Source organism: Gobius niger, assembly GCF_951799975.1.
Source record: "Gobius niger genome assembly, chromosome: 8".
Classification (NCBI taxonomy): domain Eukaryota; kingdom Metazoa; phylum Chordata; class Actinopteri; order Gobiiformes; family Gobiidae; genus Gobius; species Gobius niger.
In genome coordinates this window covers 30,294,372-30,320,286 of record NC_136859.1, presented here as the reverse complement: position 1 = coordinate 30,320,286, position 25,915 = coordinate 30,294,372, and the positions used below count along the sequence as shown (strand labels likewise).

At 41.9% G+C, this 25,915-nt stretch overlaps 2 protein-coding genes across 3 annotated transcripts in view; one reads left to right on the top strand and one right to left on the bottom strand.

Annotated features, from left to right (window-relative positions):
- The window catches only part of gramd1a (GRAM domain containing 1A), a 28,226-nt gene extending 7,880 nt beyond the window's left edge, over positions 1 to 20,346 (top strand). For both annotated transcript variants that reach the window (XM_079561155.1, XM_079561154.1), the window contains exons 2-19: positions 3,032 to 3,254; positions 4,701 to 4,721; positions 4,802 to 4,886; positions 5,083 to 5,186; positions 5,397 to 5,492; positions 5,919 to 5,999; positions 6,314 to 6,432; positions 7,504 to 7,819; positions 9,134 to 9,293; positions 9,919 to 10,065; positions 10,608 to 10,729; positions 11,613 to 11,755; positions 13,313 to 13,416; positions 13,801 to 14,031; positions 15,619 to 15,700; positions 17,377 to 17,484; positions 17,865 to 17,985; positions 19,497 to 20,346. In XM_079561155.1, coding sequence (XP_079417281.1) covers positions 3,032 to 3,254; positions 4,701 to 4,721; positions 4,802 to 4,886; positions 5,083 to 5,186; positions 5,397 to 5,492; positions 5,919 to 5,999; positions 6,314 to 6,432; positions 7,504 to 7,819; positions 9,134 to 9,293; positions 9,919 to 10,065; positions 10,608 to 10,729; positions 11,613 to 11,755; positions 13,313 to 13,416; positions 13,801 to 14,031; positions 15,619 to 15,700; positions 17,377 to 17,484; positions 17,865 to 17,985; positions 19,497 to 19,598 — 2,365 coding nt within the window. In that variant the 3' untranslated portion in view covers positions 19,599 to 20,346. The remainder of the gene's footprint in view (positions 1 to 3,031; positions 3,255 to 4,700; positions 4,722 to 4,801; positions 4,887 to 5,082; positions 5,187 to 5,396; positions 5,493 to 5,918; positions 6,000 to 6,313; positions 6,433 to 7,503; positions 7,820 to 9,133; positions 9,294 to 9,918; positions 10,066 to 10,607; positions 10,730 to 11,612; positions 11,756 to 13,312; positions 13,417 to 13,800; positions 14,032 to 15,618; positions 15,701 to 17,376; positions 17,485 to 17,864; positions 17,986 to 19,496) is intronic.
- A 5,085-nt stretch (positions 20,347 to 25,431) lies between these two features.
- Positions 25,432 to 25,915, bottom strand: part of scn1ba (sodium channel, voltage-gated, type I, beta a) — a 39,940-nt gene continuing 39,456 nt past the window's right edge. Inside the window, exon 6 of the mRNA XM_079561971.1 lies at positions 25,432 to 25,582. The gene's annotated coding sequence lies outside the window, so the exon portion shown is untranslated. The remainder of the gene's footprint in view (positions 25,583 to 25,915) is intronic.

Sequence of the window (25,915 nt, the reverse complement as noted above, 5' to 3'; positions counted from 1 at the left end):
GTGATGGTTTTCATCATTCTGTGGTGTGTCGCATCTTAAACATTTATAATTATTTTTAAGTGTGATATAAACCATTAAAAATCTATTTGTGTAACCCTTAAACACAATAAATTATTGCTTAATTATGTCTCATTTCTTATCAATTGTCTTATCAGTTTGGTCAGCTGAAGGTTACTGTACTGGCTTACTATATTGATATAGAGTTCAAACTCATTCTACTGATATATTTGATTACTTAATCCGACATGTGTGTCTCTGGTCTCAGTGTACAAAGTAATGACGGTTGTGCAATATACTGGGAAAAAATAATCTTATCACAATAATTGGTAAACAACGCGGAGTTGCAAGAAGCTATAATATATTGCAAAATCTCGAAACCAACACATTTTTTTGCAACTCAATCTAAAATGAAAAATCGATGCAACCTAATAACGCGCACAAGTTCACTTTTAGTTGTTATTTTCCTATTTAAAGTTGACACAATTTGCAGAGAAATAAATTACTTTCGATGTGTGAATGGAACAAACCGTATTGAAGCAAAAAAATATCGCAATATTGCGCACCCGTATCGCACATCGCACGTTGTTTCTTATTATCGTGCAGCCCTAAGATAAGATAAGATGAGACTTTATTGATCTCACAGATGGAGAAATTGCATTCGATGAGAGAGCATCCGGCAGCAGCACCCATTCAGTGCGCACCACTCTTTTTTTTCTTTTCTTTCTAGAAGTACCTGTGCTGGAGTGTTTGTGAAAAAACGAACAAATGGCTCTAAATGGCCATGCAGCATGCCTCTTATTTTAGCCACAGACATTCGCCCCTTCTGAATGAAGATAATCCTTATCGGTGTCCCCCAGTTTAGGCTCGTGTCAGAGTCAGAGCCGCCCCTCCCTCCTGTCCCAGGCCCCTCCACCCTCTGTGCTTTTCTCAGGGGATTAGGGATGGACGCAGAGACGTGCAGCCCACGGACCGGCTGCAGGCGGGCGGCATAGGGCGCCGTACCGGTCCAGGATCGGACTGAAATGTTGAGGGCGGTCACGGATTACGATTGGGAAATAGCGTCTGACCGCGGGACGGTGAGAGATGGGCGCGCTGAGTGGTCTCCTCACGTCGAAGCAAAGGGAACAAGTGAAGAAGCGGACATGCAGCCGGTAGCATCCTGCTGGTTTTAGCCGAACACGCTGGGATACAGCAGTGCCATCACCTTATTACAGACATCTGCGGGCGTGTGTGGACTGTAAACACCGACATGTTCGAGTAAGTAACGCGATACGCCTCTGTAATGTAAAGGTTAGCATGTGCTAGCTCCATCTGCAGACCAGCCTCCCTGTGCACACTTACAACGCAACTCGTTTAAAATCTGTGACAAACTGGGTGCGTGAGTGTCCGCGATGGGAGTGAAATATTTAGTGCGAATTGAAGCGAACCAGTGTGTTTACTCCTGTACCCGGTCACACCGTCCTACAGCCCCCCCCCCCCCCCCCAGCCTTTCCCTGACCACAGCAGGCTGCATCTCGGTCCAGCCCAGCCCACCACATACATTAGCCACACACACGCTGTCCTTTTGTGCGTTTCTGCCTTTTTTCCAGAGCCGCTATGTCGCGCCTGTCATGACGGGAGCGCTTTGTTTTGGTTAGCGGGTGCTAGCTGCGTATTTAGCCGAGCTGCGGGTGAAGTGGAGCATATGAAGACGGGACGCTCTGAGGTCAAGTCTGCACACAGTGTGCTCCTCCGGCGGATTTAGCCCGGGCTGCAAACACATCAGTTCCAGACAGCTGACCGTGTCCTGTTCACACATCCACCGCTCCGCTCCACACAACAACACGCACCTTCACGTCTATAAGGCGGTCATGACGCCGGACTTAATGATAGATCTGCCGTGTGTTCTCTAATGTTGTGGGTTTGTGAGCTGTGATTTGCTCCTGTAGTTGCTTTGGAGATAATGGTCCTGGTTCTTCTTAAGCTCCTCCTGTCGTCAACACTGCAGCACACTTGACAGCTTCAGCAAACGGGGACTAAGGAGAGCTTGTTATGGGGAGTTATGGCTGATTTAAAGAAACAAGAGGGAACCATGGAGACTGTTTTGATGTAAACACAGTTATAGACCTGTCTTCGTCACAGGTCTGCCATGCCGGGTGTTTCACTTATTAGACACATTCAGGCTACTTTTGTCTGCTTGGACTATACATCGCCACATTATCGTTATTAGAATATTTACTGATGCTAAATCCTTGATAACGTAAGTACTTATTGCAGAATTTCTAAAACACTTACAAAGCAGAGCACCTAAATAGTGATTGCCTTTATATTTCAGTCTATGAATAAGTTTAGACCTTGTAAGAGAACATGCCCAAACCTTTTTCCTAGCCTTAGCCACTCCTGACTTGTGACTAACCAGCCATTTCGAAATGCGGTTCTATAAGTAAAAATTCTATCACATATTGAACTGTTAAATGCGGTGTTAATTGCAAATTCTGGCTTAACAAATCTAAAATAAACACATGGTAACTTAAACAGAAGTTCAGTGTTAGTCAAGATCATCCACATTGAATCCATTTAGCCTCGTTTTTGTTCTGATTTATTATTTGGTATTTTTGTTTTTGATGATTTAAAGAGCTTATAATTTGTGTGTAAACTCTACTGGAATGTACAGTGTTGAAATGGTTTCACTATCGCTGTATTCAAGATAGCATTCGGGAGTGTTACATTAGTCTCACCGTTACATCAGAGCGCCCTTGAATTTATTCCTTTTGTAAATGTCCTTACCGCAGATTTATCTTTTATATTTTTGACACTGCTTCTCTTGTCTGTGTTATGTAGCCGTCAAAATTAATTCAGCTGATTAGGCTATTGGCCTCACTTGGCCTTTCTTTATTAGTCAGCAGTTTGAGAGGAAATGCCTGCGGCCTGGCTTTTATACTGTCCCATTAAGTCTGTAGAATCGACCTTTGACTGTGATGGTGATGTATTAAGAAACCCTTGTGCCACCTCTAACTAACTTGTCTCACTGTTTCTCGTCTGTGGTCCGCAGCACGGCCAGTAACTCGCCACGCAGCACCCCGGGCAGCTCTCCCTCTCTGCGCCGAAGGGTCCTGGGGGGCGGCCGGACGAGCGAGGGCGAAGGAGGAGGAGGAGGAGGAGAGAAGACCAGCGGTGGAGGGGGTGCAGACAGCCCTTTGCCTTCCGTCGCTTCTGCTTCCTCCCTCTCATCTGCCTACCCCATCGCCTCCAGACACTTCTCCCGTAATGCCAAGGTACACACTCAGGGAGTCCATGTACTCTTCTACTATAAATATGTGTGTTATTGTAGTTGCAAATGATATGGGCTCATGAGTAACCAAATCAACAAGGACTGCATAAAGTTTGAATTTAGTATGCCATGATTTCTGACGTATTTAATGATGTATTAGATAGGACTGTGCAGATTTTAAACGATTCATTATTAAAGGAATAGGCCACCGTTTTTACATACTGAGATATGTTCTTACCTTAGCTTGCACGAGTTCCTTTGTACCTGTCTTGTCTTCACGCAAACGTCACATAAACACAGCACAGACGGCGTTCGCATTTAGCCTCTCCTCCTCTCCTCTATAGCTCCAAACGAGGTGAAGAACTATACTGTAAGGCGTAATAATACCAGGAGTACTTTGGCGTCTGCACAGTAAAGTGAAGGTTTTACGGTGCGGGTGTCGAAGTACTCCTAGTATTATTACGCCTCACATTATAGTTCCCATTTTTATCCGCTTAGAAAATCCACACATGTACACAATAACCATATTTAAATAGGGAAAACGTGGAAGAGCGTGGAAGCTTCTATCTTCACCTTGTTTGGAGCTATAGAGGAGAGAGGGAGAGGCTAAATGCTAATGCCGTCTGTGCTGTGTTTATGTGACAGAAGGCATGCGTGAAGACCAGACAGCTACAAATGAGCTTGTCTAAGAAGAACATATCTCAGCATGTAAAGACGGTGGCCTGTTCCTTTTATATATAAGATCAGTAATGACTAGCATGGTTCTGTTGAATCAACAGGTCATTAGCCTCCTGTGTCTGTAAAGGCTCGTTGTTTGGAGTGGAGTTTGGATTATAGAGGAATCATTTAAAATGAATTTTCTTTTGCGTTTAAGTAGTACTGGTAAGGCTGGTTGATATGGAAAGAATTGTCAATTTTCTTCTTTTGTTGAACAATCTTGACTTTATTGAATGTTATACTTTTTTACCGCTCTCCTTCAAACTTGAGATTGACCGAAATGGAGATCACATTTTTGACAACATTTTGAATAATTGCTCAGCCTTTGTTGTAATCTGGAGTTGAAAGCTTTCATTAGTTGTTTTAAAGCTGTGGTGAATGATTTTCTTGGAGTGGAGTAAACTACATTTGACACCATAGATCCAGTAAACGCGGCATTTGTGAAAGAAAATCGCACCCATGCGCTGTTGTGTGTCTAAATATAGCACATTTGCCTCCAGCACAAACCAAGACATCAGCGGCTAGATTTGCAGCGTGTTGGCATTGGCGGTCTAAATAGTGATGTTGCTCAGACTAGGATGTTTACTTTGACACTGATGTGAACTGCCCAACGGCTTTGACCTTTTCTGGGAGCACATTTTTGTGAACCGCTTGTTTGCTTATGACTTCCTCACACCTGCTGCTCCACAACAGCATTTTGACATGTTGTTTGTCTCTTGTTGTTTTTTTCTAGAAAATGCAGAGCTGGTACAATGTAAGTATTCTCTGTACAATTAATTACTTCCGTTTCTGAGCGGTTTAGTTTACATGCCCTTTTTTTTTTTTTCATCCAAGGTCCTTAGTCCCACTTACAAACAGCGGAATGAAGATTTTCGCAAAATTTTCAAAAAGCTTCCTGATACGGAGCGATTAATAGTTGGTGAGTATCTCTCTCAATATTCAGTATTCTGGGCATCAGTGTAAATGTGAATCTTGATTTTAAAATATTATTTACAAATCTTACGCCGTTAGAAAAATTGCAATATCAGTATATCATAACAATCACGCTTTTCTTTATTTTTAATGTGAGCGGCAGTGACTTGTTATGTATTTTTGTTCTTTTTCCTCTTTTTTAGACTATTCTTGCGCTCTGCAGAAGGACATCCTACTTCAGGGACGTCTATATCTGTCGGAGAACTGGCTGTGTTTCTACAGCAACATCTTCCGCTGGGAAACCACTGTAAGAGTAGCACGCTTTATGTACACACGCCTCGCACTACTATTCAAACATGCACGTGCCGCAGAGGTGGTTCATGTCACGCCTCCGTCAGATAAGGCCCAATGTCTCTGTTTGCAGATCAATACTCGTAGATACGGACACAGAACCTTTGTGGAAATAACTCTGTTGATTTAAGATAAAAAAAACACTGCTTTCTCCCTTTCTCCATAGATCACTATCCTGCTGAAAGATGTCACCTCTCTCACCAAGGAGAAGACTGCCAAGCTCATCCCAAATGCCATCCAGATCAGCACTGACAACGAGAAGGTTCGTGGGTATCTTATGTTGAAAAAAGAAATCACAAGGCCTTTTGTAGTGTTTGCTTAAAGTTTAAATCCTGTAGGTTCCTCTTTCCGCCTGGGGACAAATCCAGCGCTACGCAAACATAACTGTGAGGAGCTATTGATTTTATGCTAATACTTCAGAGCTCATTTTTGTAGAGTACAGGTAAAGTCAAGAAGAAGAGGAGACTCGTTTAGTATAGGGTTTAAACTGTCCTGGTGTGTTAGCAACTGACTGACCCTCCTGTCAGCTTTTGTCCAGTCAGGCCCCTCATCTCCACTCCTGTTCCGCAGTGATTAAAAAAACAAGCTGATTCAAACCTTTCCCTTTGACACTGAAAACAAGAATTGTGTCTGACTAATCCCGTTCCCGTTGTTTTCCTTCCTTTGGTCCTTCCTGCTCTGTCCGCAGCACTTCTTCACATCGTTCGGAGCCAGGGACCGAAGCTTCATGATGATTTTTCGTCTGTGGCAAAACGCACTGATGGACAAGGTACTGCAGTAGATGGTTCTGAATACACGCTTAGTTATCCGTGTGGACACTGGACAGAGAGAAATATGTCTGTCACTGATGCAGAGAGAACACAGGGACAGATGTATTGCATGTTCAGTCACGTCTCCAATTTGTCAGATGATATTGATTCCAAATCCTGCTTCACGGACAATTGATTGGAAGTTCATGAGGCAATGAGTATTCTGTCGGCAATATGAACTCACAACTGCTTCACTTCATATAATCACATGACAAAACAGCATCATGGACATGTATTTACAGAAGTCTTACATGTGCGCTGTGATGTTTTGCAGTCTTTGTCGCCAAAGGAGCTCTGGCATATTGTGCACCAGTGTTACGGCACCGAGCTGGGTCTCACAAGTGAAGATGATGACTACGTCTCTCCCACCGCCGAACACATGAACGGTCTACTGTAAGGACTTTACTTATAGAAGTACAGCACTACGTGATGAGACATAAGCCCAGGGGTTTCATGGGACTGGCTCTGTGCCGGCCTTGGCCTCAAGAGATCGATTCTCAGCTCTGACAGTTTGCTGATTATCTCTCCATGCTCTTCATCCCCTTCATCCCCACTATAGTACTGTCCAGTCGATGAAGGCATGTGAGCCAAAAAAACAAACAGTGGTGACACAATTAGTATTTAATTTCCGTTTACTTTTATTGTCACAGTTACTAATGTCTCAAGCGTTAAAACTTTTAAACTAAAAATATGTAACTATCCTCAATGTGAAAACCATACCTGGGCTAAATGTGAATACCTTCAACTTTATTCAATAATTATCTACAATCTAACTCTTTGACTATTAAAAATTGTCAATGGCTGGTGGCTAAAGGGTCTATCTCACCGGAGAGGAAGCACCCGTGGCTGCCACCTTTGACAGTTACAGCACCAGTTACAGCACCACGACGTGACATCTCTGAGACGTCACCGTTAAGTCTCTGTATGATTGGTATTCCATAAGTCTCTGAAACATCACAGGGACGTCTCACAGGTTGCGGACAACAAATGGACCACGTGGAGACTTGAAATGACTCTGCGCAGTCTCCCTGTTTTTACCGCAACTCCCTATTGACTCACCTTATCTCCAGGGGACGTCTCGGAGACATCTCCATGACCAGTGGTGACTTGTGTCGCCAACAGGTCACCAGCTAGTCTCCAGGCCGGTGAGCTAGGCCCCTTTAGGCAAATGACAATATTCGATAACTGTCTTAAATCTATTATTATTTAATGATTGAATTAGGAACAAAACATGGCTACAAAGGAATTAAATTATGTAAATCGTGACTAAAACTGTACTTGTTCAGGGCGTTATTGTGATCTGCTCATTGCGCACCAAGCCCCACTAATACCAGCGTGAAAGTCAATTGAAACGCCTGCATGGTCTTAATGATCCTTTTTCAATTCTCGAACTCTCCTCTGAACACATGTTTCTTTCAGTTTCCTCGGATCACGTTGTGTGGCTTTTGTCTGTTCCTCTCTTAGGCCGGGGGAAGAGTCAGTCTCCGTCACAGACCTGTTGGACCTTAGCTCGGTGGCAGCTCCTTCTACAGGCAGCTCTCCTCCTCTCGCTTTGGTGCCTCCCGTCAACTCTCCCTCGTCCTCAAGCCTGGGCGGGTCGTTGTCGCCCTCCTCCACATCCTCCTGTCCGCCCTTAGAGGTGCCTTCGTCGTCTGGATCCAGACTCGGCCTCGACCAGCCCGAGCCCAGCCCGCCCGCGTCCCAGAGCTCAGCGCCCGCCACCGCCATTTCCATCAGTCCAACCAGCAGCTCTGCCCCCGTCTCGGCTACTACCTCGTTTGTAAGTCGTCTTTTTGATACCGTGTTTACAGCTGCCCATTGTGATTGCATTACAGGTGCTTATGGGTGTAAGCTGCTTAGCGTCTCTCACTCTCTGATGCTCCAGGTGCTTACTAGATCATTTATGAAATGTGCCAAAATACAGTATTTAAGCTTACAGTACAGTTTTTCTTTATTCCTTTTGAATGGTAATTTGTCCAGTGCTGTCATTTTTCAAAGGCTCCCTTTGACTGAGAGGAATGCTCTGTTTTAAAGGGGACATGTGCAAAATGGTCAGTTTTGCACTTTTAACTGTGTTTTACACTGCATGATGACATGATGTAGTTGAGCCTTTCACCAAGATTATTTAACTTCAACTGCGGTGTTCGTTTTAATACATTTTGTCTTTTTTTTCTAATCTGCCTAATTTCTTTGCCAATGGGGTAAGAAAATTGCTCTTATCCCAGTGGCAGTTTTACTTTCTTATTACAAGCAAGATTGTCTTAGAACCAGTGTGAAATGACGTCAAACAAGCAAAGCAATCTTAGTCAGATCAGGAAAGAACAAGATAAATATTCTCAGTTCAAGTCATTTAAACCCATCCCTTTTGTTTTTTGCTTCTTCATCAAAACTGGAGTAGTATTTCACTTCATAATTATTATTAAAGGCACATTTTTGTCCACTTTGGTCATTTCTTCTTTTACATGCCATTTCCCTACTTGTACTAGCTATTTATTCATTTATTAATTAATGTATGTCAGATACCTCTATTTACTCTTTGATTGCACATTTTCCTGAGTGTTTCTTGCGAGCTGATTAAACATGAATTTCTCGTTTTGAGATCAATACAGTCTTATCTTGATAAGGAGCGCCCTTTGCGGTGCTAAAGATTGAATCTTAATGTATAGGTTTATTTTTCCGACCATGTAAAGTAAAGAAACATGAGGAAAAGAGGAGTATCAAATTGCAGAACGTGCGTGATGTATTTCTATTTTTTATATTCTGTTTATTGCTGCTTGGTTTATTGCTCTGACTTGGTTTGTACTTTGGGATTTGAATGGGTCGCCAGCGGCTGAACACATTTCTGAACTGCCGTTGTCCCTTAAAGACCAGATCAAATCCAGCAGTGAATGAACAGAGCTGTGTTTGACTGTAGGCTGGATCACACATGAATTGCCCGGTTACAGCGGTATGTCTGCTCATACCGCGTCAGCATGAGGCCAGTCCAGCTCAGGCTGCTCCTCTCCACACTCTAAAGTCATATGACAGTGGTCTGATATTCTTCTCCACTAACCAACCTTCCGGGTTTCTCTCTGTCACTCTGTGGCTGCTCCAGTATCTAGAAGAGGGAGGGGACAGTCTGTCTGAGTCCACTTATCAGATGCAGCCCCCGCCAGCCGCCGCCACCAGCCTGGGAAACCTCTCCTCGCTAGATATCACCAACGATGAGGACCTGCCCACGGACCCTAGCAACTCCTCCGACACACAGGAAGAGGGTGAGTGCTTAGCAACGGCTGCAGTGTTTTTACAGAGTCCCACAGGGGTCTGTTCTCGCCCCTACTTTAATCTAATATAGATTTGCTCATTCTCTTGCGATGCAAATTCAGTGAAGTTGGTCCACTTTTTTTTATTATGGAACGTGCCTGGATGACCGAACAAATACTTAACACATTTTAAATGACCGATCAAAAAAGGTTCACTCATTCAGTGATATTTGGTCTGGTTCGAACATTTAAAGCTTTATATATTTTACTTTTTGAATCGGACAATGCAACCCGCTCCTGATTTGTTTTGTCGAGTGTCGCAGGTTGCTATTTTGTTGACGATAACAGCCCAGCAACAGAATTGCTATCATTCTAAGATGTTGATGACCAGCCAGAGGTATTTTAGTGAGTAGCAAAACAAATGAATCCATGATTGAACGGAAACTACTGTTTTTTCTTTAAGGAATCACTTCCTAATGTATGGTAGGTTCATCCAGGCATAATCTGATATATCTTCTGTATTGGACAAATACTTATGGAAACATTAATGCAAGAAAAGAGGCCTATGATACTGTATGTGCTGCAGCCTGAATGAATAAAATTGGAATAACACAAATTTGTCCTCCATATGTCGCAGGTGAAGTGGAGTCTTTCTGCACCGACCTGGCAGGCCGACGCCACATAAACTCGGTGCTTCGCATGAGCGTGGACAAGCTGCACGACCTGCTCTTCTCTGCAGACACTCACTTCATCCAGCACCTCTTTTCCCAGAGACACTTCACTGGTGCGTCAGCCATTGACTAACACCCTGCCACGCTAACACTTCAATGCCTTTTCTCTTTGACTTTCCATTTACCTCCCGTTAGGTACAGCGAGAGCTTGTGCTAACTTGTTACAGGATGAAAGCCATCTGTCACATTTTTCGGCAGTTCTACTTGGCGGGCTGCTTTTGAGCTCGCTGTACTTTTATGACTTCATGTACATTATTTTAAAGTGGCCCTATTTTAAAAAAAAAACCTTTGTCCTCTTTTCTGTCATGAAATCTTTACTTTTTAGTCTCTTCTTGTTTTTAACATACTCCAATTTTGTGTAGATATATTTGTGGAAAAGTAAAGCGTGTGCATGTGGGTATTTTCCCCAACCCTTTTGTGAGGCCCTGTTTCACTGTGGGACAATGTGTTGCTCTAATTAGAACATTTTTTCCATGGTGCAGCGCAGACCTGCACCTCTGCTCCCCTCACTCCGCTCCTCATTTGCATATGGATACCTTCATTTTTTTATATTCTCTGTCTGCATCGTAACATGAAGCTTTGCCTGTTTGCTCAGATTTGTCGGTGGGTGAGTGGCAGCAGGACAGCAGCACAGGGAGCACCAGTCGAGTACTGAGCTACACCATTGCTCTCAACAACCCCCTCGGCCCCAAAACCGCCCCTGTGGTGGAGACTCAGGTCAGTACCAATCGCTCAGTTAAACTCTCCATTCACTGTGGAAGAAATGGTTTCAGATGGAAGTGTGACTGTCATACCAGATCTTTGAGCTAAGCTGTGTTTCCCAGTTGTACTCTCAATGTGTGCAGCTGGTTTTAAATCTGACTTAATTTGGAAATGAATGCCTTTGCTCTTATTTTTACTGCATGGGTCTGAATCACATTTAACTGCTGTTTTGGCTGATATTGTACAACATGTTTTGCTAAAAAGTTGCTTGTTGTGTCCAATTTGCTTTTGAATATTGACATTTCCCTTCATAATTTTCCCAAAAAAATGCAAAAACTAATATTGTCCTTGATTTGAGAGTCTAATTTCAAGAAACCTGTCCGTGGAGATATTTACACTTAAGTTAAGATCAGAGAAATTACAGCACTCAAAACGAGATGAAATAAAACTGTTGTTGTTGTTTTATCGTTCTTTAAGGGTGTAAATATCTTGCCCCGTAGACAGATTTCTTGAAATTAGACTCAAATCAAGGACAAAAGTACTTTCTATATCAAGAAAATGTCACTTATTTCAAGATTACTTAATGAAGTAAAATAGGAGTCACACTGTAGAGCTGGAAATCAGTAGATAGCAGATGGGATGTGAAAAATTACGCTTTCTCTAATCTTGCCGGACTACTCTTTACCCCGTAAAAAGAAAGTAACTGTGTCACTTTTCTTATCCCTTGTATAATTACAGTCAATGCGATTATCATCAAATTATAAAGAGCAAGTACAGCGTAGCAGTCCGATACTCCTCCCTCCTCTGTTACTGCCCAGAAATGCTTAAAAAGGTTCATCCAGGATTATGGTGTGTGTCTAGAACCGCAATGATCACTCCTCTGTGCTTGTGTGTGCAGACGTTGCATAAGAACAGCGCTAAAGGCGAGTGTTTCGTGGTGGACTCTGAAGTCATCACCTCAGGCATCCCGTACCAGGACTACTTCTACACGGTCCACCGCTACTGCCTCACCTCCGTCAGCAAACACAAGAGCCGCCTACGGTACGGGATTTAGGGGAAGAGTCTTTTTATATTATTATGGAGGTTTAATAATGCAAGCACGCTCTACTGCGCTCTACACACTAAAGGACTTTTATAGAAATAGTAATTATACATTTTATTTGTGGGTACCTTTTAAAACACTCAGAGACACCATACAGGGAGCCAAAACCAGCCCTCGAGCACAGACACAGAACCTCTGGCCCCCAAGAGTAATATTATTATACAAATAAGAGATCAAATACCCGTTAATACTCAACAAAAAGTGAGAAATAGTGTCTGTATTTTTGAGATTTCTGTATTTTTGAAATTTCCTTGCAGAACATCCTGCTTATATCATGTAAAACAGTGATTCTCCACTGGTAGGTTGTGTTCAAGTCAGTGTTATAGGGCTGTCATGATTTCAGTCTTGAAAGCATATCTACTGCTTGTTCAATTGAAACTTCTGTGGAAAATACAATACAGAAGTGACAGAAGTTTTATTTAGTTCTTTACTTTAGGCTACAATGGTGATGTTTTGGCAATAATGAAAATTGGCCCTCGGTGGCGCCAACTTTCCTACCCCTGCACAGGAACAAAACGCTGCACAATTATTTCAGGTACATGACAAAACAGCAGTGAAAATGAGTAACGTTACTTTAAATAATATTAACCAAACGTTTTTAAAAAATCTTTTAAAGTTTTATAATCAAAATAGTGTCCAAGTTCTTGCCAAACAATACATGATAAATGCAGATAAATGATAAATGATGGTTATAACGTTGTTGTTGTTTTTTTTCATTCATTCATAAAGCTTTAGCTCACATGTGTCAAACCAAGGCCCCTGGGCCACATGCGACCCTTTAAAGTGGCCCTTTGTAGAGCTTAAATTTCTGAGTGTGTAGGGACAAAAAGTAAGTCTCTAGCTCCTGTGCGGAGTTATGATATTTTAAAGAAATAACCAGAATGCTCACTCCAGCCACTAGGGGGCAGCTTAAATAAAAAAAAAGGAAAGAATTCCACACGTGTCCAGCAGAGGGCACTGACATAATAAAAGATCAGGATATAAACAGCACATTATAGACATGTGATAAATGGTCAGTCTACCCTAGGGCAGCTGTGGCACTTTGAGAAACGTGTGACACAGGCTCAAGCACAATAAGTGTAAGCCGTTATTATTTATGAGGCCACAGGGCTGAATTTCGACCCACAAAACCGAGTTCGACACCCCTGCTTTGGACGATACTTCAAAGTATTACTAAAGTAACCTTACACTACAGATTACTGCTTGCTAAAACTACTGCTTCAGTTGAATAAATGTAGCGTACCTGCCTAAACAGGAGGTCACCATTCTCGTATGTTCACGTATAGAAAAAACCCTGCCTGCATGTGCATTTTGAAACCTTCTCCCTCTACAACAACAAAAAAAACGATTTGTCTCTTTGTCAGACCAGGTGATTAGATATTATTGTGGAGGGGAATGGAATAAAGTAATTGAAATAATGGATAAAGTAATATGATATGCTGCAGATTTTAATTTCCTGTGTGTAAACGTGGCTTGTTTGCTGATCCGTTGCACAGGGTTTCCTCCAACATCTGCTACAGGAAGCAGCCGTGGAGCCTGGTCAAAGCGCTGATCGAAAAGAACACCTGGAGCGGCATCGAAGAGTATTACAGACATATGGGTAGGTCACATGACTCCACCGTCTCCTGTGCAAGTGGAATAGCTCTTCTTTTTCTTTTTCTCCGCCACAAAGAACAATTAAAGCAGGCAGGTTTTCTTGTCCCGCTGAGCTCACGGGTCATTTTACGCCTGTGTAGTGAATGATGTTTGGAGTGTAGTGCATACAATACCACTTTGTTTACATTTGTGCCTTTGTAATGTGAGAATGAGTGAGACCAGGCGAGTATGTTTGCATTGTTGTCCGTTTAATCCGATTTCTGAGCTGCATTTTTCTAGTTTTGAGCAGTCAGGTGTGGAAAAAAGGTTGAGCTTTTCTCTGATTCACGGAGCGATGCAGACCTCCTCTCCCTGATCCTCATCTCACTTGTCTTTGTCGTTGTGGCAGAGAGCGAAGTGTCCAAACTGGAGACGCTTCTACAGACCGAGGTTTCCGTGGTGACGACAGGTGAACCAGTGGGCCCCGACGCCGCGAAGACACCCCCGTCACTACGGCGACGCAAGCGGACGTGCTCCAGGCGGCAGGGTGACCGGGAGAGAGAGCGGGAAGGAGGGGGGCTGGGGGCGGGCGGGGCAGGGGACAGGGGCATCGGAGAGGACCGCGACCGGAGAGAAGCCAGTGAGTGCACCACCACTTTTAGATATAATCTACCAATTAAATTTTTATATACAGTTATATATAATCTATCAAGAAGATCGATCATTGAACAGAAATTGACATCTGAATTGGAGCAGAAATGGTGGCGCAAGTGTAAAACCATCGTGCGGCGAGGCCTCTACAGTATACTTTTTTTTTTAGAGGACAAGGAATTGCATACAATTAACTTGACACAACGTTTTTTAAGTGAATAACCAAGTTTTTGAGTTTCTGTGTTTTTTACATACTGAGATATGTTCTTACCTTAGCTTTGACGAGTTCTTTAGGACCTGTCTGATCTTCACCTGTGCCTTCAGTCACGTAAACACAGTGCAGACGGCGTTAGCATTTAGCCTCTCCCTCTCTCCTCTATAGCTCCAAAACAGGTCAAGATAGAAGCTACCAAGCTCTTCCACGTTTTCCCTATTTAAATATGGTTACGTGAAGTGTTCCACTACAAAGTATAATTACACAAAATCAAACAATGTAGATTTTCTAAGTGGATAAAAGGGTGAACTATAAGGCGTAATAATACAGGAGTAGTTTGGCATCCGCACAGTAAAGTGAAGATTACTGCACGTATTTCAAACTACTCCTGGTATTATGGAAGAGCTTGGTAGCTTCTATCTTGACCTGTTTTGGAGCTATAGAGGAGAGAGGGAGAGGCTAAATGCTAACGCCGTCTGTGCTGTGTTTACGTGATTGAAGGCATGCGTGAAGACCAGACAGAACTCGTCAAAGCTAAGGTAAGAACATATCTCAGTATGTAAAAACGGTGGCCTATTCCTTTAAGCATATAGAGCTCCAAAGTCCCACCCACTCCCGGTCACAATCCCATGTATTTTTAGCAGTGACTTTTTGAAAAAGTCAATTATTATTAAGAGTTTCATGGCACGACGCCGGATAATTAGCTATGTGCTAACTACCGACACTTGTGTGGGTATCTTACAAGAAAGAAACAGCAAATCTTCTATGCTACCTTGTATGTTTCATGTCCATGAGTTAGCACACAGTTGTTTAGCTGGCGCCGTGATGTTAAACTCTTTATAGTTGACTTTTTTGAAAAATCAGTGCTAATAATACATAGGATTTTTTATGTTGGACCCCGACACGTGACCGGGAGTGAGTGGGACTGTTGAGCTCTATTGACAATTCCTTGAATTACATGACAATTTTATTAAAACAGGGTTTCCATGGGGCATTCAAAAGCATTGAAAATCATTGCAAGAATTGTCCCAAATACAAGGCCTTAATTTTCATTAAAGGGAGATGAGATAAGACTTCATTGATCTCACAATGGAGAAATCCACTCAGCTCTCATGAACACTCAGTGGGTGCAAATAGTCTAGTCTCTATAATGTATAAATAGAGGTATCGTATGTACAGTAAATAAAACACTTCAGAAGGGGCAAAAGAGCATAATAAAGTAGAATGTCAAAGTTGGCGTTCAAAATGTAGTGTTTGGGTATTAAGAATGAGTAAAGTAAACCTGCTGCCACCTGCAGATACGGCACAAATGTTTAGTTGTGTTGAAGCTCTTTGCTAAATCCGATATTTTGAACTTGGCAGGTTCCCAGTTTATGAAGCTGGGAGAGCGGCCGCGCGGAGGAGGACAAAACATATCCACCATTCTCCTCATAGTCAGCTTCATGTAAGTCCGTTCAGATTTTCATTAATTGCATGTTTCTTACTATATGACAGTTCATTTTTCCCAGTAGCGCTTGCATGTGTGGTGTTGTTGCATGTACTGTTCTGTTAGCTCCCTTTTAGCTAACTCAGACTCTCCCCCTGCTAAAAACGCTTACTCCCGCTGTCCCCAGGATCTTTACCGCTCTTTATTTAGCCCTCTACGCCTAATTAACACGGTGAACCCTGTAGTGTCGGTGTTAGCGTTTAGCTCAGCAGAACTGCTAGCGCGGCCCTATCGATCTCCTAAGTGTTTTCTCATTCAGAGCAGCCGCTGTATTGATCCTCTCTGAGCAACGGCCTCACAATGCTCTCTCGCTTTTTCTCTTCTCTTTCTCTTTCTGCTGTTCTTGTGCGAAGGATCTGTATCAGGTACGGTATCTGAGGCTTTTGATTTCTTCATCCATTACGCTAAGCTGTATGCTACTTTTAGACTGTAGTGCAGATATAGACAGAATTTGTTTTCAGTGAAGTTGGACGTCTGTGCCTGTACATGTTAGTTTGTTCACGTAGTTCATTTGGTTGTGGAACTATTCTGTGAAAACATACATTCAAATCTGGCTTTACTTTCACCTTTTGTCCATTTCTTTTATAATATAAACTGACTGCAAAGGGTTAGGTGCTAGAGTTGTGCATCGAAAAACTTTCCTTTCTCAGTTATTCCCACAGTTCAGCGCTTTGTGAAGCCTTGTACACTCTGGACTAAAACAGGTTCAGTTGCAGTTGTAGCCATCCGTAAACTCAATTATAATTTCCCTACATGTACGTCTGGGTCTGATCTTAGTGGCCGCGTTACATCGGTTGAATTTCAACCTACTATTCAGCGAGGTCGGGGAGGCGGGGCTTGTAGGTGACGTCAAGCATTTGCGCCGCATTTGCTGGTTGTAGTTTTGCAATGGCGGCGAATACGAAAGAAGTGGAAGCTCTTCAGTCCGTTCTGGTTCAGCTCCCAAATATCCAGAAATTAAAATTGAAGCCTTGGAACGACGAATGCCCCCAAGAGTTATGATAAAGCTATGATAGAGTTATGATAGAGCTATATAAGTACGTTGTAGCTGAAATTTAGCACTTTTTTTGTGCGAAAAAGTTTCAAGTTTCGTCTAATTCTCTTTCCTCTGTTTGATGAAATGTTTGCAAATCTTAAATACAATATGTGCTGATTTTTGGCATTAAAGTAGATTTTTAAAAAGTGACAAAGCGCATGAAAAGTGACAAAAACGGAACCAAAAAATATGACAAAAGAGTGACAGCAATGCGGAAACAACGCAACAAAAGTTAATAGATTTAAAAATAACATGCTTCTGCCCTTATAAACCCTGTTATAGATTTGAGAATCTGCTTTGACCCCACAAAAATAAGAAATGCAATACTCTGCGTTTAAAATATGTTTTTCATCATCAATCTGAATTCAGTGCTTAAAAACAATTCAAAATAATAACTGTGAAAGGAAATTGACTACATTTCTCCTATACATTGGAAGGCCACGGCTTTAGATAAAATAATATGCACTGTTACTGCTCTATGTCGCACATGTTTATTCCTTTTGTTGTGCTGTTCTCAAGGGTCATGCATTGGATTATTGTTACTGGTCAGATATAGTTATAATGCTGTATTTAATGATTATTATTTTCTGTCCCGCAGCCTGGTGGTGCTGGTGGCTCTGAACATGCTGCTCTTCTATAAGCTGTACGCCCTGGAGAGAGCGGCCCACACACTGGAGACGTGGCACTCCTACTCCCTCTCCGACAGGTGAACCTCCACTGCGCTTTACCCACAGGAGGAGAGCCACAAGTTATTCCAGGAGGTCCTTTGGGGTGTGATGCAACTAGTTTTCCCCTTGGTTTGGGAATTTCATCTCTTTTTCGAGCAACATAGACATAGAGCTGGGTTAACAATACTTTTAGTTTTTATTTAGTTCTATTTTAGGCTTGTTTTGATCCTTATTATTGTATTTGACACAATTTGGTCCTTGAGACAGTTATAGCAGTCCTGTTCACAAGTATGTTTTTTAAGGTGAACCATTGTGTCCAGAATAGTTTGACAGTGCTGCCCTCTAGTGGTGAGTGAAGGCGCAGCAGCTTGTCATGTTTGGCCTTGGCGCTGATGGAGTCTGTCCCGTGTGTCCGCAGTCCCCTCCCGCAGACGGCCGCGGAGTGGGCTCAGGTCTTACAGCTGCAGAGACAGTTCCATCAGGCGCAGCTCGGCAAGTGGCAGCACATCCTGCAGTCGTCGGTCTCTTTGCTCGACCAGGTAAAACCAAAACAGACACTTTACTTTATGATTTTTCTTTTGTATAATCCCCCGTCAAAGAAGCGATCATTAAAGATGTCAAATGATACAGGATTTTAGCATTAACCTCTTACCTTCTGCCTTAACCGAGTGCATTTACTCCAGTTCAGCTTTACCCAAACTCGTGACATGTTGAAGATGAGCTTCAATTTAGAACCACAGGTACATATATCATCGTTGATATAATTACTAATACGAAATTGTAGCGTTGCCTTCGGGAAAGTTGATGACCCATTAAAGGCCCTGTGACAAAGTTTTTCTTCGTTTACAAATGAAGAAAGAGGGTACGGAGACACTTTAAATTGGTAGTTGTGGACCAAACTTTTCCCTCCCAAAAAATCTCTATGACTTTGTAAGCACTTGTTTAGAAGCAATCGTGTCACGGAAATGTAAACAACATAACTACACTGGTTGTTCACAATACATTTGCAATTAAAAAGAAAATCAGATATAGAGCCTTTGACTTAAGCCGGAAATGATGTAAAAATGATTATTTATTAGATTCTATTGGTCGAAAGTAACTCATAATGCAGATCTTGGTGTTGTCAGGACTTTTAATGTTTAAACTGTAACATTATTTGAAGAAGAGAGAGAGCTCTTCTTGAAATGTACAAACTGTTGTTGATCCTGTCATCACTTTATTTTACTCTTCTGAAAAGACTTTGCAGCAGTGTAAACGTGTGCAAAACTGTGTAGTAAATGCTGCAGTCCTGTGCATATTTTTCGTCAATGTCCTAAAGCAACTGGTACATGTTGTTCTGGAAGATCACATGAGCGTGTTATGTAACAAACGCTCCATATCGAGCTTCATTCAGGCTTTCACAACTACTGTTTACACCTTCGCCTGTTGATGTTGTTCAGAGTGTGACCTCAGAATGTGTCTCGATCAGTGCTAGTACTTGTGCCTGCTTATTCACCATTACATCCTCCATTGGTACTTGTTTAAAACCACTTCAGACATTTATTGCATTATAGTTGTTCTCCGTACTTTTAGTTTAGGCTTTAAAATGTAACTTTACTGGCTGCTGTATAAACTGTATATAGATGCAGACGGTAATGCGTCATACAAGGGTGTGTGGCCGAGCCATTTTCTGGCGGGCTATAAACATATTTATCACACATCAATAAAGTCAAGCCAAAATTGGGTTCATATCAATGTTTATTCCCTGCATATTGCTCAGTAGAAGCGCAAAAACAGCACTCGTTGCTAATGTTAGCATGTAGCATGAAGCTAAAGTAGGTTCCTGGTGAGAATTGTCAGTTTTTTAAGTATTGATGGATTGTTAAACCAATTTGCTCAGCATTTGTTGTAATGCTGGAGAAAGTAATGGTGGAGAAATGAGAGGAAGTTCTGTTTTTTCCTTAATCTTTGTTTTTCCCCTCTGGCTGCTTCGAACATGACCATATATGGGCATTTCCAATGATGCTTTCTGTAGCCACGGTTTAGCATGTTTCTCTCTCCTTTTGCTCAGATGAAGCAGTCTTTGGAGAAGCTCCATCGAGGCATCATCCTCCCCGAGGTGCAGCAGGAGGCGCCGACGGACACGCCCAGCGACACTTCAACAGAAGCCTGACCCCCCCTCCTCCTGTCTCCTCCTGGGGCGGGGCCACACAGAGACTACATACCCCACAAGCCCCCCCTCACCACCCATCTTTGTCCTGACTGACTTGAAAATGGCGTCGTTCGGAGCCTCGGCCGACTTTTAATCAAAAACACTGCTCAGAGAGACTAGAGCTGCAGGAACCACAGCAATAAGTACCACTCAGAACTTCTCCGTCTGAATCACAATCGCTCACAGACTCGTTTCCCGCCGCATTTCAAAAGCAGGAACAAGACAAAAAAAAAAGGGACGGACGGTTTTCGCTTCTCCTCCGAGAATACGTCGCCTCAAACCTGCTGAATCCGAGGAGGAACAAGCAGACACTGTATTCTATAAGCATTTTTCCATGTCTATTTTTAAAATGTAGAAAACATAGATCAACTCGCGTCAGGATTTGTATCTTGTGTGACAAACGGTGCAGAAAATTTGTATATCGGACCATCCAGTATTTATTCTGATAATCGGAAATCCTGTCCTATTTGCTCAAGTGTTCTTTGTTTTTGTTTGTTTTTTATTTGAAGCGTGGACCAAGACAAGCTTCGCAAAAACACCCGATCAGCAATAATGACAATAGACTCTTTTGAATGTTGAAAAACAAAGTAGTATATAATATTAATATTAATAATAATAGTAATGAAGATATTTGTGGATGTGAAGAATCATTTCAACTTCTCATAGCAGTGGTCGACAGTCCACTTCCAAACCCGCTCTGGCTCCAGGAAGGGAAAGGATCGACACTGACACGGCTCAACTTTTACACCAGGAGTTATTGAATACACTGAATATTCCCACAGTCAAATGCCTCTTATTTTACTCCTGGATCAGAAGCTGGTTTTCGAAGTGGGCCACACTGTCCCTCATTCTGTCCTGTTGCACAACATTTCACACCTTTTTCATTCAGCCGTTCATTTTAACACAAGAGTTCAAGATTAGCAAAGTGTCTGCCTAGTAACTTATCGGACCAATCGAACACATTGTAGAGTTCAAAAAAAAAAGAAAAGAAAAGAAAAAAAAGGGAATTCAGTGTTTTTTGTTTGTTCATGCATTTCACACGTTTGTCATCGTCTTTGCTGATGTCACTTGGACCTTTTGTGATACGTGCAAACAAGTCTCCTCCACATTTGTACACCCTGCATTTTTGAACACTCCACTCTCTCTCTTTGCGTCCCGGCGGCGTTGGCGGATATAGGAGCGCCCGGGCCCTGCTGTGCACGGCCCCGGCGCTCGTAGGAAAATAATAGAAAAGTGGATATTTATTAAGGGAGGGGGGGAGGAGGTGGGGGGATTGCCGGCGCGATCGAGGGAGAGAGACAAACGAGGGTGAGAATGTACTGTAAAGATGTGATTGTACATGACTAAATATGGAGGCTAAATAAAATGTCTAAAACAGGCCGCGCTGTCTCGTTTGGTGATACTTTTGGCCCGTTGGTCTTTGCTTTTTTTGACAGGACAGCAGGAGATCGCCAGCCAGTAGCTCCTTTATTTTTTTGATACCGATACTTAAATGCTACTGACTTTTTTTGATACCATATTGGTGTCGTTTAACGGTACCCAGCCCCGCTTTTACTTCAGTACTTCAACTCAATGGCACTCAATCTAATAGGGATATTTCAGGATTTTTGACATAGGGCCTCATTTCCTAGTTATCAGGAGTGTTGTTGATTTCTGGTGATGTATTTTTTTTTTTTTTATTCACGCAGTCCTTATATTTGAAGAGTTTAGTTGCGCTAGGCTAGTGCTAGGCTAGCGCATGTCTATGGTAACTAGTAGCCTGTATTAAAAACAGTCTGACCACAGCACAGTGCACCTGAGGCAAATCATAACACCAGACTACCCATAGAAATGTCTGTGGCTATATTTAGGAAAATTATTCAGTCAACATTTTTGCATTTAAAAGAACTTATATTTGAGCAGCATCAGCTTCCTGGTTGTAGCTACGCAGCGGCGGAGTGATCTGCTAGCTTACCGGATCTACTGTGGTTTGTTTACCAGGGGCCGCATTACTACACGTGGAATTCACAAAGGAACTTCCTACAAATCAGATATGGCAACGTTTGGAGGACGACCCCATGATTTTGAAGAGGTTTTTAATGCAGGCTACTAGTTACCACATGTGCTAGCCTCACAAGTGTCTATGGTTTGAAGAGTTAAGTGGTTTAAGGGGAGACACTACAGGCCAAACTAAATTTTTTCAGTTTTCAGGTTTTGGGCCAAATTGGTCTCTGAACATATAAGCTTTCACCCGGAAACAAAAAATATGCCTAATCTTCACAATGACATGTTTAAATTTTGAGCTGATTCAATGTTCCCCCATAGACTTATATGGGAGAAAACAATTTCAAGGCCCTTTTTCTCCAATCACATTTTTCTGTCATTTTGGCGACACTATGGGCACGTCAGTCGGACCTAAAGACTTCACATTTTCCAGCCTTGGACTGAACAATATTTGCAAGACTTTTTCAGAGGGATTTTTTATTATCTAATCCCTAAGCCCCATTTATTGAGTTTTGAATGTCAAAAAATAAGGCGAAAATACAATTTTTCCACATTTTTCCACTAAAAAACGGATTATTTTAAGACTGAACAAGAAATCCAAAATCCCCTCTGAAAAAGTCTTGGTAACTCATTTATCAATAAAATGAAACCATAAATCTGAATGTAGCTCTATCCATGATTCAGATTTCGTCACTGAAAAGATGGGAAATTTGGGGCATTTTTAGGCATAAAACACCTTGTTCTTATATGAAAAGATAAAATGTATTTTTTTCCTCACATTTATGCCAGTGATCGACAGCAAAAGTTTCAAATTGATATCTGTAAAAAAAAAATGTTTTCCCCTATTCACCTGCAGTGTCTCGCCTTAAACTCTTCAAATATAAGGACTGCATGAATAAAATCTATATATTTTGCAACACTCTGGATAACTAGGAAATGAGGCCCTATGTCAGAAGTCCTGAAATGTCCCTTTAACCTCTTAACCGAGTGCATTTTCTCCAGTTCGACTTTACCCAAATCTAAAAGGCTACAACCTACGCCTCATTTGAAAGCTAACACCTGTCTAAATGCAAATTCATTGTTTTCCTTGTTGCTGCGTTGTCGTCACTATATTAACTTTTTTTTTGTCACATTTTTGCCACATTCATTGGTTTTTGTGGATTGTTCGTGACACAATTTTGTCACTTTTTTTGGCACGTTGTCGCTAATTTTTTGCATTTTCATCTCATTTTTGTCACTATTTTGACATCTTTTTCCAACAAAGTTTTTAGATTTAGGTAATGCCAAACGGGAGAATATGTGCTTGGTTCAGGTGGGGTTAAGAGGTTTGATAATGTTTACCGAACCATTGAAAATGTGTTTATTTCATATGTATGTAAAGCACTCAGCCTCTGTGAGCTTCTGTTTGCTGAAACAAGACACAAAAGCATTATATTTTGGTCCATTTTAATTTCAAAAATGTGGGGCGAGCAACATTTGCACACCAACACGTGCCCTGACATCTGGAGTTTGTATAACAGGATGAGCACAGGCAGGGCCTCTGTTATTATAGTGCACAAGAGGTCAAAACAAGCTGTCATCCCGCCCCGTAATGCCTGATGGAAGTGTGCACCCATTTATTTACACAAAAAAGTCCCTCTAGCGTTCCCATGCAGCTGAAACATAACCCCTTCACTGTATTGCAAAGTGTATTTAGTGAATCCAGTGGTACGAAACGTTGGGCAGTAATCGTGCAGAAACAGCTGGGTTTATCCTTGCCTTTGGTTCTCAAATCTTGTGTTCACTCTGGGAGGCACACTGGATACGTTTAGTGGGACTTTAGCCCACGGCAGTTTGGAGAGTCGCGTTTCAAAGCCCTTCATTTACTACAAAAACATTAAGACATCATTGTGAAAGTTCTTAGAAAAGATTGCAGTTTTGTTTTGTTTTTGTTTTCAGCTGAAGGTGACATCAGAGCATGTGGAAGCCTTCATTAACACTGCCTGGACAGCAGAGAATGGTGTGAGTTTCCACATGAAACACAAAGTGGCAGTTCATTGTATTGTTCGTTAGTGCAGACAGGGTGAAATAGATTTTCCACTGGCAGCATAAAGATAAGAAAATAAGTTCTTACACATGGATTGTCTCTGTTTGGAGATTTCTTTCATAAACAAATCTATTTTTTGTGTGTCTAGAACAGTGGTTCCCAAAGTGGGGGTCGCAAGAGGATTTTGAGACAATATTTTTTACATTTCTGACATTGAATTTAATGTATTTTTACGGACCCCGCCAGGGGACATCCCGAGAAATGTTTTGCTTATGTTTCACAATACCTTGTGATAAAACGCAGTAATTATTGCAAAATAACACAATCATATTTGGATAGAGAACGAGGCCGTTTACAGTGTCTTCAGAATAGAGACTCTACGCTCTCATCCTACACACACAATGGAGCATGAATGGGGGAAATGAGTTGACCCTCATTCTTCGCAAAATTATTGCGTTATTTCGTAAAACAGAATAAGGTAGAATCACTACCTGAGTCTTAAAATGACTGTTATTGGGTTGTTTCTTATCATAATTTCAGCTTCTTTTTTTTTGGCTTATTTAAAGCTTTTTACACAATAGTTTGTGGGGAAAATACAGATAACAAATATTTTACTAGTTCAAGGGTTAGTTGTTTGGACTTGTTTGGATTGTGGCTTATTACTTTTTTTACTTTTTACTTCTACTTGAGTAAAACAATTTTAAAGCAACGTTATTCTTATTCGAGTAGATATTTTGGCTTCTCCCATGTGCCCAGTCGCTCAAGCCTTCGCGATCGACACGAGAAACGGCAGCGTGAAAACCATGTTTAACTGAACTGAAAATAATGATCTACTGCAATGCACATTACAACAGAAAGTGTGGCAGTTTCCTTGTAGTACATACATGTAGCCTCCACTTCAATGTTCTTTTATGGCTTTTGTCCGTGCACACCTGTAAAAGTACATGTTATATTTAAAAACCATCATGTTTCCTGGCAGAGTATAGGCAAAACATTTTTTCAGAGTAGCCTATTCCATAATACACAAGCTAGTGCCTTGCTAATGCTAATGCTAATGCTAATCACTGCGCTCATGGAACTAGCAATGTTTGGATGTGGTTGTTTTGCCTAAAAATTTGTTACAGCATTTAAAGCAGTACTAAGTAACTTTCCCTAAAAAATCCTTTTTGTTGCCCCTCTGGGACAATACAAGTGTTGATGGGATGATTCAGGGGTCTTTCATCTCCCTCTGGTGTCTCTGGCCAGAAAACGACAATTGCAACTTTGCTGCACCAATACACACTAATGGAATCACGAAGAAGAAGCTAACAGGCTAACGGGCAAAGCTAACTGCGGGCTTGCGTGACTTAAACAGTATTTACAGCCAAGTTTGAGTGAATAAAAAGTTCTCCATTGTGTAATTGGATGTACAATATCCCCCTCTAACTTTGTCTTTTCAGTCAGCGTAGTATTTACTCTCACGGACAATGAATGAGTAAAAAAACGTATCATGCTACGACACCTGCAGTGGTGCTTATGGCCTCTAGGGGGTGAGTTACTTAGCACTGCTTTAACTGCATTTGTTTCCTGTAAAATACTTGACATTTTCCCCATACTTTCAGGTAATGTTGTCGCCTATAGGATGTGTTTGCAGTCGCACGTCCGCAGACCGGCAAAAGCATGAAGGCTTGAAGCTGCATGCAGATAGTGGTTACACAGTGAGGCATATATTGTACATGTTTGGAAGTTCTTGGTGCATACACATATGTACAACTGTCCTGGGCTGCTCCGCGGCGCTCCAAGTCCAGAGCCACAGTCTTTTCTCTGTCTCTCAGTGTCTGTGCAGTCAGTGGCGCCCTCAGCCCTGAGCACGTGGAGGTGGTGGTGGAACGACGAGAGGCCATGAAAAATGCAGGTAGCTCACTTCATGGACAATCTTCTTGAATTCCTCCTCGACCTACAGTGAAAATTGAAACATTAAATTAAAAGCCAGTTTGTATGAAAGAAATTATCTCCATTGTGTAACTGGATGTACAAATATCCCTCTTTTCTGTCAGTGTATATTTACTCTCACGGACAATTAATTAGTAAAAAAAAAAAAAACATGCTACGACACCTGCAGTGGTGCTTATGGCCTCTAGGGGTGTGAGTTACTTAATACTGCTTTAACATTATATAATGTAGATGTGCCTGTGGTAAGTTGAAGGTGAATTATGTAACTTTTTATGTGTATTTGACCCTTTAGTAACCCAGTGGCTGTATGTGTGGTTAGCATAGCACCTTTATTTTT